At 41.6% G+C, this 14,401-nt stretch overlaps 1 protein-coding gene across 1 annotated transcript; it reads left to right on the top strand.

Annotated features, from left to right (window-relative positions):
- The first annotated feature begins 485 nt into the window (after positions 1-485).
- ptges3l (prostaglandin E synthase 3 like) lies at positions 486-12,544 on the top strand. Its single transcript, XM_063221293.1, has 8 exons — positions 486-706; positions 1,268-1,381; positions 2,563-2,629; positions 4,003-4,101; positions 8,186-8,275; positions 10,648-10,713; positions 11,341-11,362; positions 12,481-12,544. The coding sequence occupies exons 1-7, from the start codon at positions 630-632 to the stop codon at positions 11,347-11,349; spliced, it is 522 nt and encodes a 173-aa protein (XP_063077363.1). The 5' UTR covers positions 486-629; the 3' UTR covers positions 11,350-11,362; positions 12,481-12,544.
- Positions 12,545-14,401: the final 1,857 nt, after the last annotated feature.

Raw genomic sequence — 14,401 nt, 5'->3', positions numbered from 1 at the left:
ATAATAATAATAATAATAATAATAATAGGCCTCAAAATATAGTTTGTGTTCCATCCTGGCAGTGATTGCCCGCTATTTCTAGACGTTTCCTCCTTCCAATCCGGAGAGGTGAGGAGGGGCTGATTTTGGGATGAGGTGTGTGTGTGTGTGTGTGTGTGTGTGTGTGTGTGTGTGTGTGTGTGTGTGTGTGTGTGTGTGTGTGTGTGTGTGTGTGTGTGTGTGTGTGTGTGTGTGTGTGTGAATGTGTGTGTGTGTGTGTGCGCGCGTGTGCATGCCGTGCCGTGCCGTGCGTGCATGTGGTCTGTTAAGTGCCTGTCCTCCCAATCTCTGTAGAAAATGCTAGTCTTCCCGAGGGTTCTAGTCATGGTTGGTGGCCCCATATAGGGAAGGCACATGAGGGGGGTGGTGAGACAGACATTCAGTCAGGCAGCAGCTGATACTACTACCCCCCACCTAAAAATAGCACTACACCCCAGGCCACAGCGTAAAGTCTTTTTCTGTGTCCAGTGCCCTCTCACACCAGACCTGTGGTTGGGTGTAAGACCTTCGAAATAGCAGCATTGAAGGGATAATAACATACATAAGCAACCAAGTCAACAGATTCTGTTGTTACCTGACGTTCAGCTGGCATGTCTAAGTCTAAGATTAAGATACCTCCCCCCGTGGTGCCAGTGGTTTTGCCACCGATTGTGCGGCCGGATGATGGGTAAGTATATGGGGTGTTTTTGTCGAGGAAGTCCTCTGGCACACTAGTGTGTGAGCGGCACGTTGTGCACATGGTCGTTTGTGAAAACATGCTGACATGTTTGCCTATGTAACTTAACAAGATTGCGTTGAATTGCTTTTTTAGCAAAATCTGAAGTCTTTTTTTGTGTTACATAATAAACATACAAGCAGTTGAATGCTTTAAGACCAGAGATAAAGTAAAGTACTCATACTGAAGTCATTTCAACACTAGCAGGCCTACATTATCTTAGTTTATACATGTTTATACATATAATGAGGTAGATCCACTGTAGGTAGGCCTATGTCTATTTTCACTTTATACACCTCCGTTCAAGACAGAGCCCCTGTAATAAGTTTGTTGTTACCAGAATTGAAGCTTAAAGACTGTGTAATGTGGTACTGTATTATATGGAAGTAAACATTTTTTTCTGGAAACAGTAAGGTGTTCCACTCCTAGAAGGGACACTATCATTATTGTCTTGATACAGAGACAGCGATAGGCTACATTCCATTTCAAAATGCTTTTTTTTAACCTTCGCAGCATACCTGCCCGGTGTGTCTGGTTCGACCGTAAGAAGTATGTCACGTGCAACTTCAGCATTCAACAACCGCGGGACGTTCGTTGTGAAATCACTGAAGACAAAGTTGTTTTACTGTGAGTTACGAATCTACACTCACCACATATGTCATCATCGTACTGCTCTTTATCATTTGGCATAACCCTGCAATACAGTATTATTCGGCACTACAGCTGTTTTTTCTGACCAACACTTCAGTAGGCCTTTATGGAATTACTAAAGATTCAAACAAATAACCTTCCTTAAACATTGCACTTTAACACACACAGACAGACAAACAGACAGACAGACAGACAGACAGACAGACAGACAGACACACACACACACACACACACACACACACACACACACACACACACACACACACACACAGACAGACAGACAGACAGACAGACAGACAGACAGACAGACAGACAGATGCACGCACGCACGCACGCACACACACACACACAAACACACACACCTATGAGCTTTACAGGAAGATAACTCTAATTTCACTGCATGTCTAGAGCTGGGTAAAATAATCGAGTTAATCGATAATCGATTGAATCGAATCGAAATTCACATAATCGATTCACAGGGCACAAATTCGATTTCTTTGGTTCTTTTTCTTTTTGTTCTTTTTGTTTAATATAGGTCTATGGAAAATACCCAGTATAGGTATTAGTCAATTAGGCCTAGGCCTACTTATTACAAATTAGCAATCTTTTAACACTGTCAAGCCACAGCCCTTTGACATTTTTATATAAAAATAGGCAACAGCATCTTTTGGGGGAAATCCTGGCACCAAGAAGGGAACGGAGTGAATCGATTTGGAATGAATCGAATCAAATCAAATTGAATCGTGATTTATCAATTCAAAGCCCTAAGAATCAAAATCGAATCGATACAGAAACATGGCTGCGATACCCAGCAAATACTTTTCATTATTTTACTCCTTGTGTCCATGTATCCTTGTATCCTTGTACATTGTGTGATAATTGTGAGGAAGCTATGTGGATTTAGTTGCTTTGTGAATGGTTATGCATTACATAGGCTTACATAAGGTGGTGCTATCTCCGGGACAATAACATACGTTTTCACGTGTGTGTGTGTGTGTGTGTGTGTGTGTGTGTGTGTGTGTGTGTGTGTGTGTGTGTGTGTGTGTGTGTGTGTGTGTGTGTGTGTGTGTGTGTGTGTGTGTGTGTGTGTGTGTCGGTTACCTAACGTAGTTGTTATGCTGATGTTGAAAGTGTAACTATATGTGCTTTCCCTGCAGCTGTAAAGATGTTGACAACAATACCATCTACAATGAAATCTACTTCTATGACAAGATCATGAAACATGTAAGAAGAATCACATCATCACTTGACACATGATTTTTATTTTTACAGTTATTTCATTGGTTCCCAAGGGGAAATTAAGGTATCAAGTCTAGTTTACACATAATACTCATAATAATGAGTGAAAGCCCATTGGTAAACTCCAACTTCCATTGTCATTGTGACACAGCACTCCATAGAACACTGCACACAACGAAATGGCATTTATGCCTCACCCGTGGGCGCAACTACTCATTTCTGGGGGAGTATGCAAGAACTATATTGGTGCCCCCCCCCCAAAAAACAACACTTAATGATTATTTGGTGCCTTTCAACGCCCTCTCTTTGGCGTCCCCCCTCTCTCTGGCACCCCCCCTGCAACGCATACATCGCATATACTGTAGTTGCGCCCCAAGGGGGCAGCCCTCAATGGCGCCCCAAGGGAGCAGTGCGGCGGGACGTGCTCAGGGTACCATGCTCAGGGTACCTCCGTCGTGGAGGAGGATGGGGGAGAGCACTGGTTAAATACTCCCCCCACCAACCTGTCGGGTCGGGAGTCGAACCGGCAACCTTTGGGCGACAAGTCTGACACCCTAACCGCTTACCCATGACTGCCCTAATGAGCACAGCAAGACAGGCAGCCATATTATAATGGCATACACATAAAGACATGAACCCCTTAGCGCAGAGCCTTTGCTATAACCTTATTGTCACCAAAATGCTAATGGCCAAGTCTTAATCAGTAAATTAATTAATTAACAGCTCAGTGCAGACAGGGTAAGCTTTGAGTGTGTGCACACAAATCGTTTTCACAACGTTGAGATGATGACATGGTGAAACTATTGAATCTAAACGCCCTCTAAGACTCTCTGCATTGTCATAGCAAACATTGTGTTGATGAGGTGAATGTTTTCAGCAAAGTGTGAATAGGCCCGTTGACAGGCCCGTCTGCAGTAAGAGGCTACGGTTATTAGCAAAATGTTTATACATTTTAACATCACATAGTATTTAACCAAAAATAAGCAGAAAGTAGCAGTGTGTAAGCTCATTGGACAGTGACAAAGACCATCAGTACAATATACAGCACAAAATAATTAAATATTTTCTACTGAATGCATTTACATGTGTTTTTATTGATTGTTTATTTGCATTGCCATTTATTCATATTTTTCATAGTGTTTATTTGTTAACATTTATTTTGGTTTGCAAAACATGTATAAATCAATCCAAAAGGAGTGTGTAACCCCTCCATCCACGTTAGACAGGTGTTAACCTTCCTCACTCTGACCACGAATTGACACAGATATGGTAAAAAAAGTACACTGTGTCTAATATGATAACCACCACAACAGCAACAGCAATAATAATGCATTTTAAAATGGCTGATGTGCCAACAGGACTCGAGAGAGAGGCCGTATGACCGCACTGTCAACCTGCTCCTGAGGAAGAAGACACCTGACGTGGCCTGGCCCCGTCTCACCAAAGACAACGCCAGGGTAATTACATGAGCCATTACATTACATCAAATTGCATTACATTACATTACATCACATTACATTACATTTAGACCTGGTGTGGAGTGGGCCCGTCTCACCAAAGACAATGACAAGGTAAGTGCATGAGACATTATATCACATCACATTGCATTACATTACATTACATTACATTACATTTAGACCTGGTGTGGCCTGGCCCCGTCTCACCAAAGACAACGCCAGGGTAATTACATGAGCCATTACATTACATCACATTGCATTACATTACATTACATCACATTACATTACATTTAGACCTGGTGTGGAGTGGGCCCGTCTCACCAAAGACAACGCCGGGGTAATTACATGAGCCATTACATTACATCACATTACATCACATTACATTACATTACTTACATTTAGGTCTGGTGTGGAGTGGCCCTGTCTCACCAAAGATAATACCAAGGTAAGTGCATGAGACATTATATCACATCACATTGCATTACTTTACATTACATTACTTTACATTACATTACATTACATCACATTACATTACATTACATCACATTACATTACATTTAGACCTGGTGTGGAGTGGGCCCGTCTCACCAAAGACAATGACAAGGTAATAAAATGATCCTTTAAAAAAGTTACTGTTACAGTACATGACATGACATGACATGACATTACATTACATTACTCCTGATTATGGGGCTCCAAGGACAATTTCATCCGGGCCTCCACATACCACATACTCAGCATCAGATTCTTCATATAAGCTTCATTTACTTGCACAAGTGAGGGGTACTAAGGAGGACATAGGTAGGCTGTCTGTAAGAAAGAAATATATAGAAAGAAATATATAGGGAAAATGGTGTAGAGTTTATTTCTTCCTGGAACTTTGCTGCTCACGAGGGGCCCCTTGTGGCTTGGTGGCCCTAAGCCATCGCATAGTTCGCTTATGCCTCGGGCCGGCCCTGCTCCTGATGCAGCCCGGCCCCATCTCACCAAAGATAATGCCGAAGTAATTACATGAGTAGTTTTGGGTAGGGTGCGCACATCCAAAAACATTTGTTGCAGGTGCCAGACAAAAAAGTCAGACTGTTGAAAAAGGTAGGTCTGCACACTGCCGATCAGCTCCAAAAATAAATGTTATTATTTAAAAAGCAACGTTTCAATCACGCTGGATCTTCATCAGGCATATGGGTAACAGGAAGAAGCAGTGACTTGAATTGGTAGCAGTGAATGGTCATGTGATATTAGTCACTGCTTCTTCCCGTTACCCATATGCCTGATGAAGATCCAGCGTGATCGAAACGTTGCTTTTTAAATAATAACATTTATTTTTGGAGCTGATCGGCAGTGTGCAGACCTACCTTTTTCAAAAGTAATTACATGAGCCATTAGATGCATTACACTACATTACTCGTGGTGTAGCCTGGCCCTGCCTCACCAAAGACAATGCCAAGCAAGGTTGGTCACGATGATCCATTACACCAGCTCACCACTATTCAGCAGTAAATACTGTATCTGTCTGTATCTCTGTCTGTCTGTCTGTCTCACCATATCATGATTGTGTAACAAAGGTGGACAGTAATGAACTGCAAAATTATAGCCACTGATGAATAAATGAGAGATAAGGTTAATGAAAACTCACAAATAATTCCATCATCCAGGGCTGGTGCTAGGCATAGGCAGACTCGGCGATCGCCTAGGGCGCCAAATGTCTTTGGGGGCACCATAGCCCACAGAATTACAATATTACTGTCAGCAAAATTAAGTATTAAACTGAGACTCTGAGACCTACCAGGTACTTTTATAGTTATGTAGCTATTTGGTCTGTTCAAATACCCTGTTAGCAAAGCTTTGGTTGAACTTAATGACACCCCAAGTTTTTTTGTTTTTGTTTTGTTAAGCTCTTGTGTACGTGCTAGACCAGAATGCATTACAGAATGTGCTTATAAATCTCCTCTGCTGCTATGCTGAAACTGTGGCTGTGCATCCAAGTCTGACTTAGAGGAGGCACTCATGCTGGCAGGCACCAGACTGCTGCCTGGTGCCTGTCATAGCTGTGTGTGTGTGCGTGTGTGTGTGTGTGTGTGTGTGTGTGTGTGTGTGTGTGTGTGTGTGTGTGTGTGTGTGTGTGTGTGTGTGTGTGTGTGTGTGTGTGTGTGTGTGTGTGTGTGTGTGTGTGTGTGTGTGTGTGTGTGTGTGTGCGTGCGCGTGTGTGCGTATGCGCGCATGTGTGCGTGTGCGTGTGCGTGTGCGTGTGTGTGTGTAAGAGTGTGTGTGTGTACACATCCACATGCACCTCATTGCCCTCCAGACAAAGCACTATTGCAAATCCACAGGACACATGCATAGGCCAATGACAATTCAATGTCTATATCATTGGGAGCAGTGTTAATTTTGTCGACTAGACTAAGACTAAATATATTAGTCGACTAACCCTTTGAGAGTTTAATCGACTAAATTCTGACTAACAAAAATGATCTGTGAAAGACTAAAACGAGACTAAAATGTTGAGGACTTTTAGTCGACTAAATAATGACTAAACAAAAATGATTTGTGAAAGACTAAAAGCGACTAAGACTAAGAGCTAACTTTTAGTCAACTAAATTCTGACTAACAAAAATGATTTGTGAAAGACTATAAACGATTAAGACGTTGACTTTTTTGGGGGCTCAGACATAAATTGGTACAACCACAACTAAAGCCTATGAATTAATTGCTAATTGGTAATCAACCTTTAAAGGGACACTATGGGATAAAAAAAAATGACAGCTGAATCCATCCACCGACACTTATTTGCGTCATTAAATTAATGCTCTGGACCACTTTCGCACCCCACTGTCAGAAAATCCTGAATGTAATTTTTAGCAGACTGACCCTGAATATTGGGGGAGAAGCTTCTCAAACAAAACAAAAAATTCCTTTATGAATACATAGCACCAGCGACATATTCACATTTCTATGCACTATTGACTGCTGGCACAGTGGGATTAAAATCATTCTCACCGAAAGTTTAGCTAGGTTAGATTTAGAGACAGGCATGACATTGGCACATAATTCTACATAGTGTCCTTTTAAGACTCAGTGTTATAAATTTGCTATTACCAGAATGGCAATAGCTCAGTCCCAGTCCTACTAAAGGCTCTATGTTTTATTGTATTGTGACTTAAACTAAAGACTAAAATGTTAAGACTAAAACTAGACTAAAACTTTCTTTGACACAAGACTAAGACTAAGACAAAATAGAAAAATGGATGACAAAATTAACACTGAGTATTAATTTTCAACATGATGCATGTTCAACATTTGGCTACAGTATTTTCTGCATGTTCTTTGTCCAAGAAATCATTATTAGTAATGCAATTAAAGTATTTCTGTAGTGGGTTTTTTCGTTGCATGACGTAACTTCAGGGTGTGATTTGTAATGGGGATGGAGGTATTTCCAGCCCTCAGATTTTCATATCTCATATTTCATACATCTTCTACACATGACTTTAATATTGTTGAATGTACTTCATAATGTAAACTAGAAGCACTCAGAGAGTGCAAATCTATGCCAAGGTCATGGGGCCACTGATGGCATAGCATCTATTCTATGCACTGTGGAATCCATAATACACCATAATATATCCATAATATGCCCATAATACAAATTATAACCAAAATGTAATCACTTCCTTTTGTCATTTCCAACAACTCCACAAAATTTCATCAAAATCCATTCATAATGCTTAAACTGCTGAAAGATATGGCTTATCTTTTAGGTATTACCCCATCTGCACACAGAGGTCTAATATGGTATTCTGTTTTGAATTTATCACCTACGTACAGTAACACACCAATATCCCAAGATCAGTAAATAAGTAGGCAAACAAACAAAATCATTTGAGTTTTAGGGAGATGGGTTTGTCTGCTATTGATCCCTTATGTGTTGGAAAAATCGTAAGAACAGACAGGGATTATCTCTGGACAGGGAATTCTTGTGTAAGGAGGGTGACTAAATTCAAATCAGACGTTACAGTGATTTCATTTAAAGTAGGAACAGTATGTGAATAATCCCAATATTCCACATTTGCCTTACATGTTGTTACAGCCCAGCTGGTTGGCAGTGGACTTTGACAACTGGAGGGACTGGGCCAATGAGGAGGACGATGGCAAGGAGGAGTTTCAGCACTACGCAGAAGTAAGGACTGAATTACTCTGGTTGATTGTAATCAGGACTCTAAATTAACACCAGCCAACCAGCCAAATGCTGGTGAAATTTCAGTTTGGCTGGTAGAAAAGACTTACCAGCCCCTTTGACCCATTAGTGCAGTGTTTCCCAACCTTTTTTGTCTTGCGTACCCCTTACGCCTCTTAGTTGTTCCATGAGTACTCCCTTTTTCATGTTCTATATTGCTTTATCTGTCCTGATGTGACTGCTCCATACATTTGTTATAATAATAAAAATGTTCCAAGTACCCCCTGCAGTGTGCTCGCGTACCCCTAGTGGTACACGTACCCCTGGTTGGGAAACACTGCATTAGTGAGTGTATGTTTGGCTAATAAGATTAGCATCTACTAGCCATTTTGGCTGGTGATGAAAAAAGTTAATTTTAATAATTGTAATATATTGTAGTGTGTATGTGGGTCAAAGACGTCTTTGTCATTCAGTGTTACGGACACCTTCCGTCGACTGTAACTGCAAAAAAACATGATTTTTAAATTGTTTCAAGTTAATGGATGACAGCCGAGGCTTTCATGAATTCCCTGTAACAATAAATAAATAAAAAGAGTCATTTTTTTACAGTTACAGTCAGCAGAAGTCATCCGTTACACTGAATGACAATGCCATTTTGCACGTCTTTGACCCACATACATGACATATGTGCATACTGTATCTGCAGAGATACATCTACTCTCACAGTTTATCTGTACCTCATTAGGTACCGTGGAATAAGCGTGTTTATGTAAAATCATGTTGGTTACATCAGTATGAGTACTTTGACTTCTATTTTATACATCTCTGTGTATCTGACACCTTGTATCTGTTAAAAAAATGTTATATTTTCATCATGCAACTTGTATATATCCTTAACCCATTAAGACATGGCTTTATAAATCTGCTGTAACGAGAATGGCAATGACCAAGTCATAGTGCATTACTAAAGGTCCTGTGCACTGTCATAGTAGTGTAGTAGTGGTAGTTAAGATTTCAATGACTATTACAATGTTCCACTGACGGAACGCTGTGCATTATGGGGCTGCCGTATTCTGTAGGGAAGGGAAGTACAGTTGCCCCACTGATACTTGAACCCAGACCCGGGACTTAGGCCGTAATATAGTGATTCAAAATAGGCCTAGTTCTGCCTCATTAAACTGTTTTTTTGGGGGGGGTTTCAGCCTTTGTTTAGATAGGACAGCTGAAGAGATGACAGGAAGTAAGAAGGAGAGAGATACGGGGTAGGGTTGGGAAATGACCCAGGCCAGACTCGGATCCGGGTCGGCCGCATGTGGTATGGTCGGTGTTTCAACGCGCTGCACCGCAGCAGCACCAAACTGGTAGTTCTGATCACTGTTTTGGTGTGCAGTTGGTTGGTCGGTCGGTCAGAACCTCAGTTTGATACCCCAGAGGGCCATGTGTTAGAGTTATGCTGTGCAGGACAACTCTACTCATCTCAGCCACATTTGAATTCATAACAGAATGTATGAAGGATACAGTACATACAGTATAGGTATAGCATGACAAAGTGTGTTGAGGAGATACTGTATATAGAGCTCTTCAGCGTTGACGTCAACTTGTATGCGGAAGTTGGCGTTCGGGTTCTATGGCGATTTTTTTACATTGCAACACGCCATAGAGATTCAGGTTTGGCAAAAATATAAGTTGCACGCCAACAACGAACATTAGCGTGTCCCCGCATCCCTTTCTCATTAGTGGAACGGATCGTATCATCATGTTGGTGTATTCACATGTTAAATCATGACGATTTTAATTCAATATTGCTAACCCCTTTCTGATCATTTAAACTTCCGAACTACATACTTTCCTTTGGTTGCCATGGGTACAACCCTCCGCACGTACATGACGTTAGATACAGGCGCCGCTTCTGTAGTCGCCAAAAGTTTCCGTTTTTAGCATATGGACGCAACATCGTATTTATGTCGAAGTTTGACACAAAATGATCAACCATGTCATACCTACAGCCTATTTTTAACACCCTCGACAGCTTGCGGGGGTTCGCTAAGCGCGTGCTTGCACTCGGAGCTTATTTGAAACTGGCCCCTAATCATTCCCAATGGGAGGCCGGAAGCCGATACGAACCAGGATGTCCTTAAATACTAACATGAAAGACTACAGTCTACTACATGCTTCCGCGTTACTGAAGAGCTCTATAAGAAGTCTGATATAAGGTGCCAAATTTGGCTTCAAGAAGTACATATGACAATTTAAAGTGTGTCGAGGAGATACTGTTGCCTATATAAGATGTCGGATATAAGGTGTCAAATTTGGCTTCAAGAAGTACAAAAGTTGATTTTAGAAAGCGTAACACTTGCCCTTTGTCTTGACCACAGATGTTGAGTGACCTCAATAAGAAAGGGGCGCCACCCGCCATGGACGACCTGTTCGATGATCTAGATGTAAGTGCACATCTACCACATTTGTTTTTTTTGTTTTTTTAAATAGTGTAACACTGTTATTTGCAGGTTCCTCAAAGAACCCTCAGATGGTTCCTGGGGGAACTCAAAGGTTCTTACTAAATTTTAAGAACCTTTGAGTTCCCCTGGTTCCTCAGAGAAGGAGTTCTTCTTTCACAATGGCAATCAGGGGGTTCCTAAAAGAACCTTTAAGGGTAGTCCAATTTCCCGCATGTGGAGGAACCTCTATATAGGTTCTCTGATGAACACTTGAGAAAATCGTGGGGTTTGTTTTTTCCAATCACCCATAAGTTCATCAGAGAACCTTATTAGGGGTTCCCCCACAGGGAACCAGGGAAGCCAACAGGGGTGGCAAAGGGGTCAGTTGTCCTGGGCCCAGGGAGAAGGGGGGCCCAGAATTGGGTTATCATTGCATTGAATATATTGGGTAGGGGGGGGGCTTTCTCAGGTGACTTTGTCCCGGGCCCAGCCAAAGCTGTCAGCAGCCCTGGTGGCAACAAATGGTGATTCGAGGGACTTTTACATTTTACAGTGCACATTCAACATCTGTAACTAACCCCACCTTATATATGCATTAAACTGAACTGCACCCTCTTGTTTATTTTACAGAGTGACTGATCTTGCTACACAGGGGTCTGTATCTCGAAAGCGTCTTTGCTAACGACGGTAGCAATGTCCTTCGTAAGAGCGACTCAACTCTCTCTCGACAGTGGTGCTCACCACTTAATCCAATGGAATGGTGTTACGTCTTGAGACGGTCTTAAGACGCTCTTAAAGCGATGGTTCGGAGTAGAATCACCCTAATGCCATTTGAACCGTGACACCCATCCACCTTTACACCCGAAGTGTTTTCTGCCGCAGACTTACATCAACAGAGTTGCCGTGTTATTCGATGTTTATTCCGGTTAGCTTGACTCAAGCGCATATGGATACTGGGCACCGTCTCCAAACTTTCCCCACAAAAATAACATGTCATTACACCAAACTTCTGCAGTAGCACAAATATGGTCTGTACTCACGAAACGAAGCATTTGGAAGTTTGGAAATAGTCCAGGAGTTTAGTATTATCAACACAAGCTGAATAGCTTCTCTGCTGCTAAAGCTGTGCCAACGTTACTTCCGTCATATGAGACAAGCCCGTAAAAGTCTTCAACAAACTTCCAGACGAGAGTGTTAAAAAAGTTTTCACTGAATTGTGATTAAGGCTTATATTTTCAAGGCAATACTTAAAAGATATTTCAAATCTTACCTACTATCAATTAGACAATGATTTTCGTTATCAATACTGATGCTGAATTCACTTTTCATTGTGCATATTATGAGCTTCGTTGAGGACTCTTACATGCTTGTCTTAGATGACGGAAGTAACGTTGGCGCAGCTTTAGCAGCAGAGAAGCTATTCGGCTTGTGTTGATAATAATAAACTCCTGGACTATTTCCAAACTTCCAAATGCTTCGTTTCGTGAGTACAGACCATATTTGTGCTACTGCAGAAGTTTGGTGTCATGACATGTTATTTTTGTGGGGAAAGTTTGGAGACGGTGCCCAGTATCCATATGCGCTTGAGTCAAGCTAACCGGAATAAACATCGAATAACACGGCAACTCTGTTGATGTAAGTCTGCGGCAGAAAACACTTCGGGTGTAAAGGTGGATGGGTGTCACGGTTCAAATGGCATTAGGGTGATTCTACTCCGAACCATCGCTTTAAGATGGTTAGCAACGACAAGAATCGAGAAATGGACCCCAGAACTATTTGGAAATCACCATATTATTCCCAAGAAAACACTCAAGGAAAAATAGACACACCCCCCCCCCCCCCCTCTCTCTCTCTCTCTCTCTCTCTCCCTCTCCCCCCCTCCCCCCCGTCTCTCTCTCTCTCTCTCTCTCTCTCTCTCTCTCTCTCTCTCTCTCTCTCTCTCTCCCTCTCTCTGTGTGTTCTGTGACAATACTGATCATACACTACCATGCAAAGAGTGAATAGGCTGTCATTAGGCTCTGTTTGTGCCTGTCTGTCTCTGTGGATATCATGTGTACTGTTTCCTGATACAACTGCTTGACCTGAGATGTTTTGTCCTCTTTTCTATAAATGTTATTTATGATTTCTTGTAAATAAAGCTGAGACTGTGAGCTGTAATTTTTCCATTATATCCATGTCCATCCATATAATTTGTTCTTTCAAAGGAAAATATTTCATATCTGCGACCAGTGTCTTTGTGAATCTCTGCATTAAAAAAAAGGGTATGTAGGATTTAGCCAGAGTAAGTATTGAAACTATGCTGCTCATTGCAACAGTGCTGCCTATTCCCAAATTTGATCTTTCCATGAATATTTATTAAGTAATAAGCTATTGTTTACTAGTATGACCAAAGTACAGTGCAATTAAGAAAAATGTCTACTAGAAATTAGAGATGCACCGAATCCTGATTTTTAGGATCCTGCCGGATACCGGATCCACAGCTTAAGATCCTGCCGGATCCGGAACCGGATACCGGATCCTACGAAAGGGTTGAAACACATAGCCTACTTGCACGCATGGGCCCTTTTTATTACGTTTTGCTCAAACTATTTTTTAGACTCATTGGCTTACTGCCACACTGCCTGCACTGGCCGCTTCCAAAGTTCTTTCACGCCATGCAGCAATTGGGGTTGTGAAAGACTGACTGAAAAACCTCCGCTAGAGATGCACCAGATCCTGATTAGGTAACTGCCAGATACCGGATTGACTGCTTAAGATCCTGCCGGATCCAGATCCTGCGAAAAACCCTATTATCCTGCCGGATCCAGAACCGGATCTTGGATCCTGTGCATCTCTACTAGAAATTCAAAGACACACAGAGGTTTGGCAGCAGGTTGCAGGATTCCATTTCTCCAGTCAAAGATAATTGGAGCATTTACTGCTTCAATACCAATGGCACCTGACATTGAGGAGTCACAAGACATATTATATTATAGACTATATTGACACTTTAGAGAACAACAGACAACATTTTTGAAGGAATTTGTTGATATTGAAGCAATTTATGCTCAGATTATTTTTTGACTAGAGAAATAGAATCCTGCTACATGCTCCCAGACCTAGTAGTGGAGCTCACAAAGCTGTGCGAAACTACAGGTCAGGCAAGCAGATACTGTACACTGTATGGAGAAGATCCACCATTCTACCAGTGTAGTCTGTCTCTTGAACTGATAGTCGTATTCCACCCCCCCCCCCCCCCCCCCCCCCCCCCATTACATTACACATTTGTCCATAGTGACTTGTAGTTGTTTTTTGTTTGTTTTTAGTTGAGGGGTATTTATTGCCGTCCCTGGTTAGGATACAGTCCAATGTAAAGTGCCTTGCTCAAGTCGTGGACAATAAAGGATTCAATCCTGCCACCTTCTGAATCCAAGACCAATCTTTAACATTTGGACCCTGAGTCTGTTCAATAAAGTTTATATATATATATTTGACCTTTCCACTAGCCTGGCATTTGACCTTTCCACAGCCCCGCCACAAGTTTAATGACTAGTGCATCCTATTAAATAAATAAATAAGTAAATAAATAAATAAAAAGACTAAAAAGTTCAACAATGTAAACAATTTCATGGTAAATCAGAATCATTAGTCTAATTTACTGTAAAGCTAATATCTGTTCTTATTATACTGACAGCTCATTAAACACAACATT

This window comes from Engraulis encrasicolus, chromosome 17 (assembly GCF_034702125.1).
Source record: "Engraulis encrasicolus isolate BLACKSEA-1 chromosome 17, IST_EnEncr_1.0, whole genome shotgun sequence".
Taxonomy (NCBI): domain Eukaryota; kingdom Metazoa; phylum Chordata; class Actinopteri; order Clupeiformes; family Engraulidae; genus Engraulis; species Engraulis encrasicolus.
The sequence above is the reverse complement of the archived record's forward strand: the minus strand, read 5'-3'. Positions and strand labels throughout refer to the sequence as shown.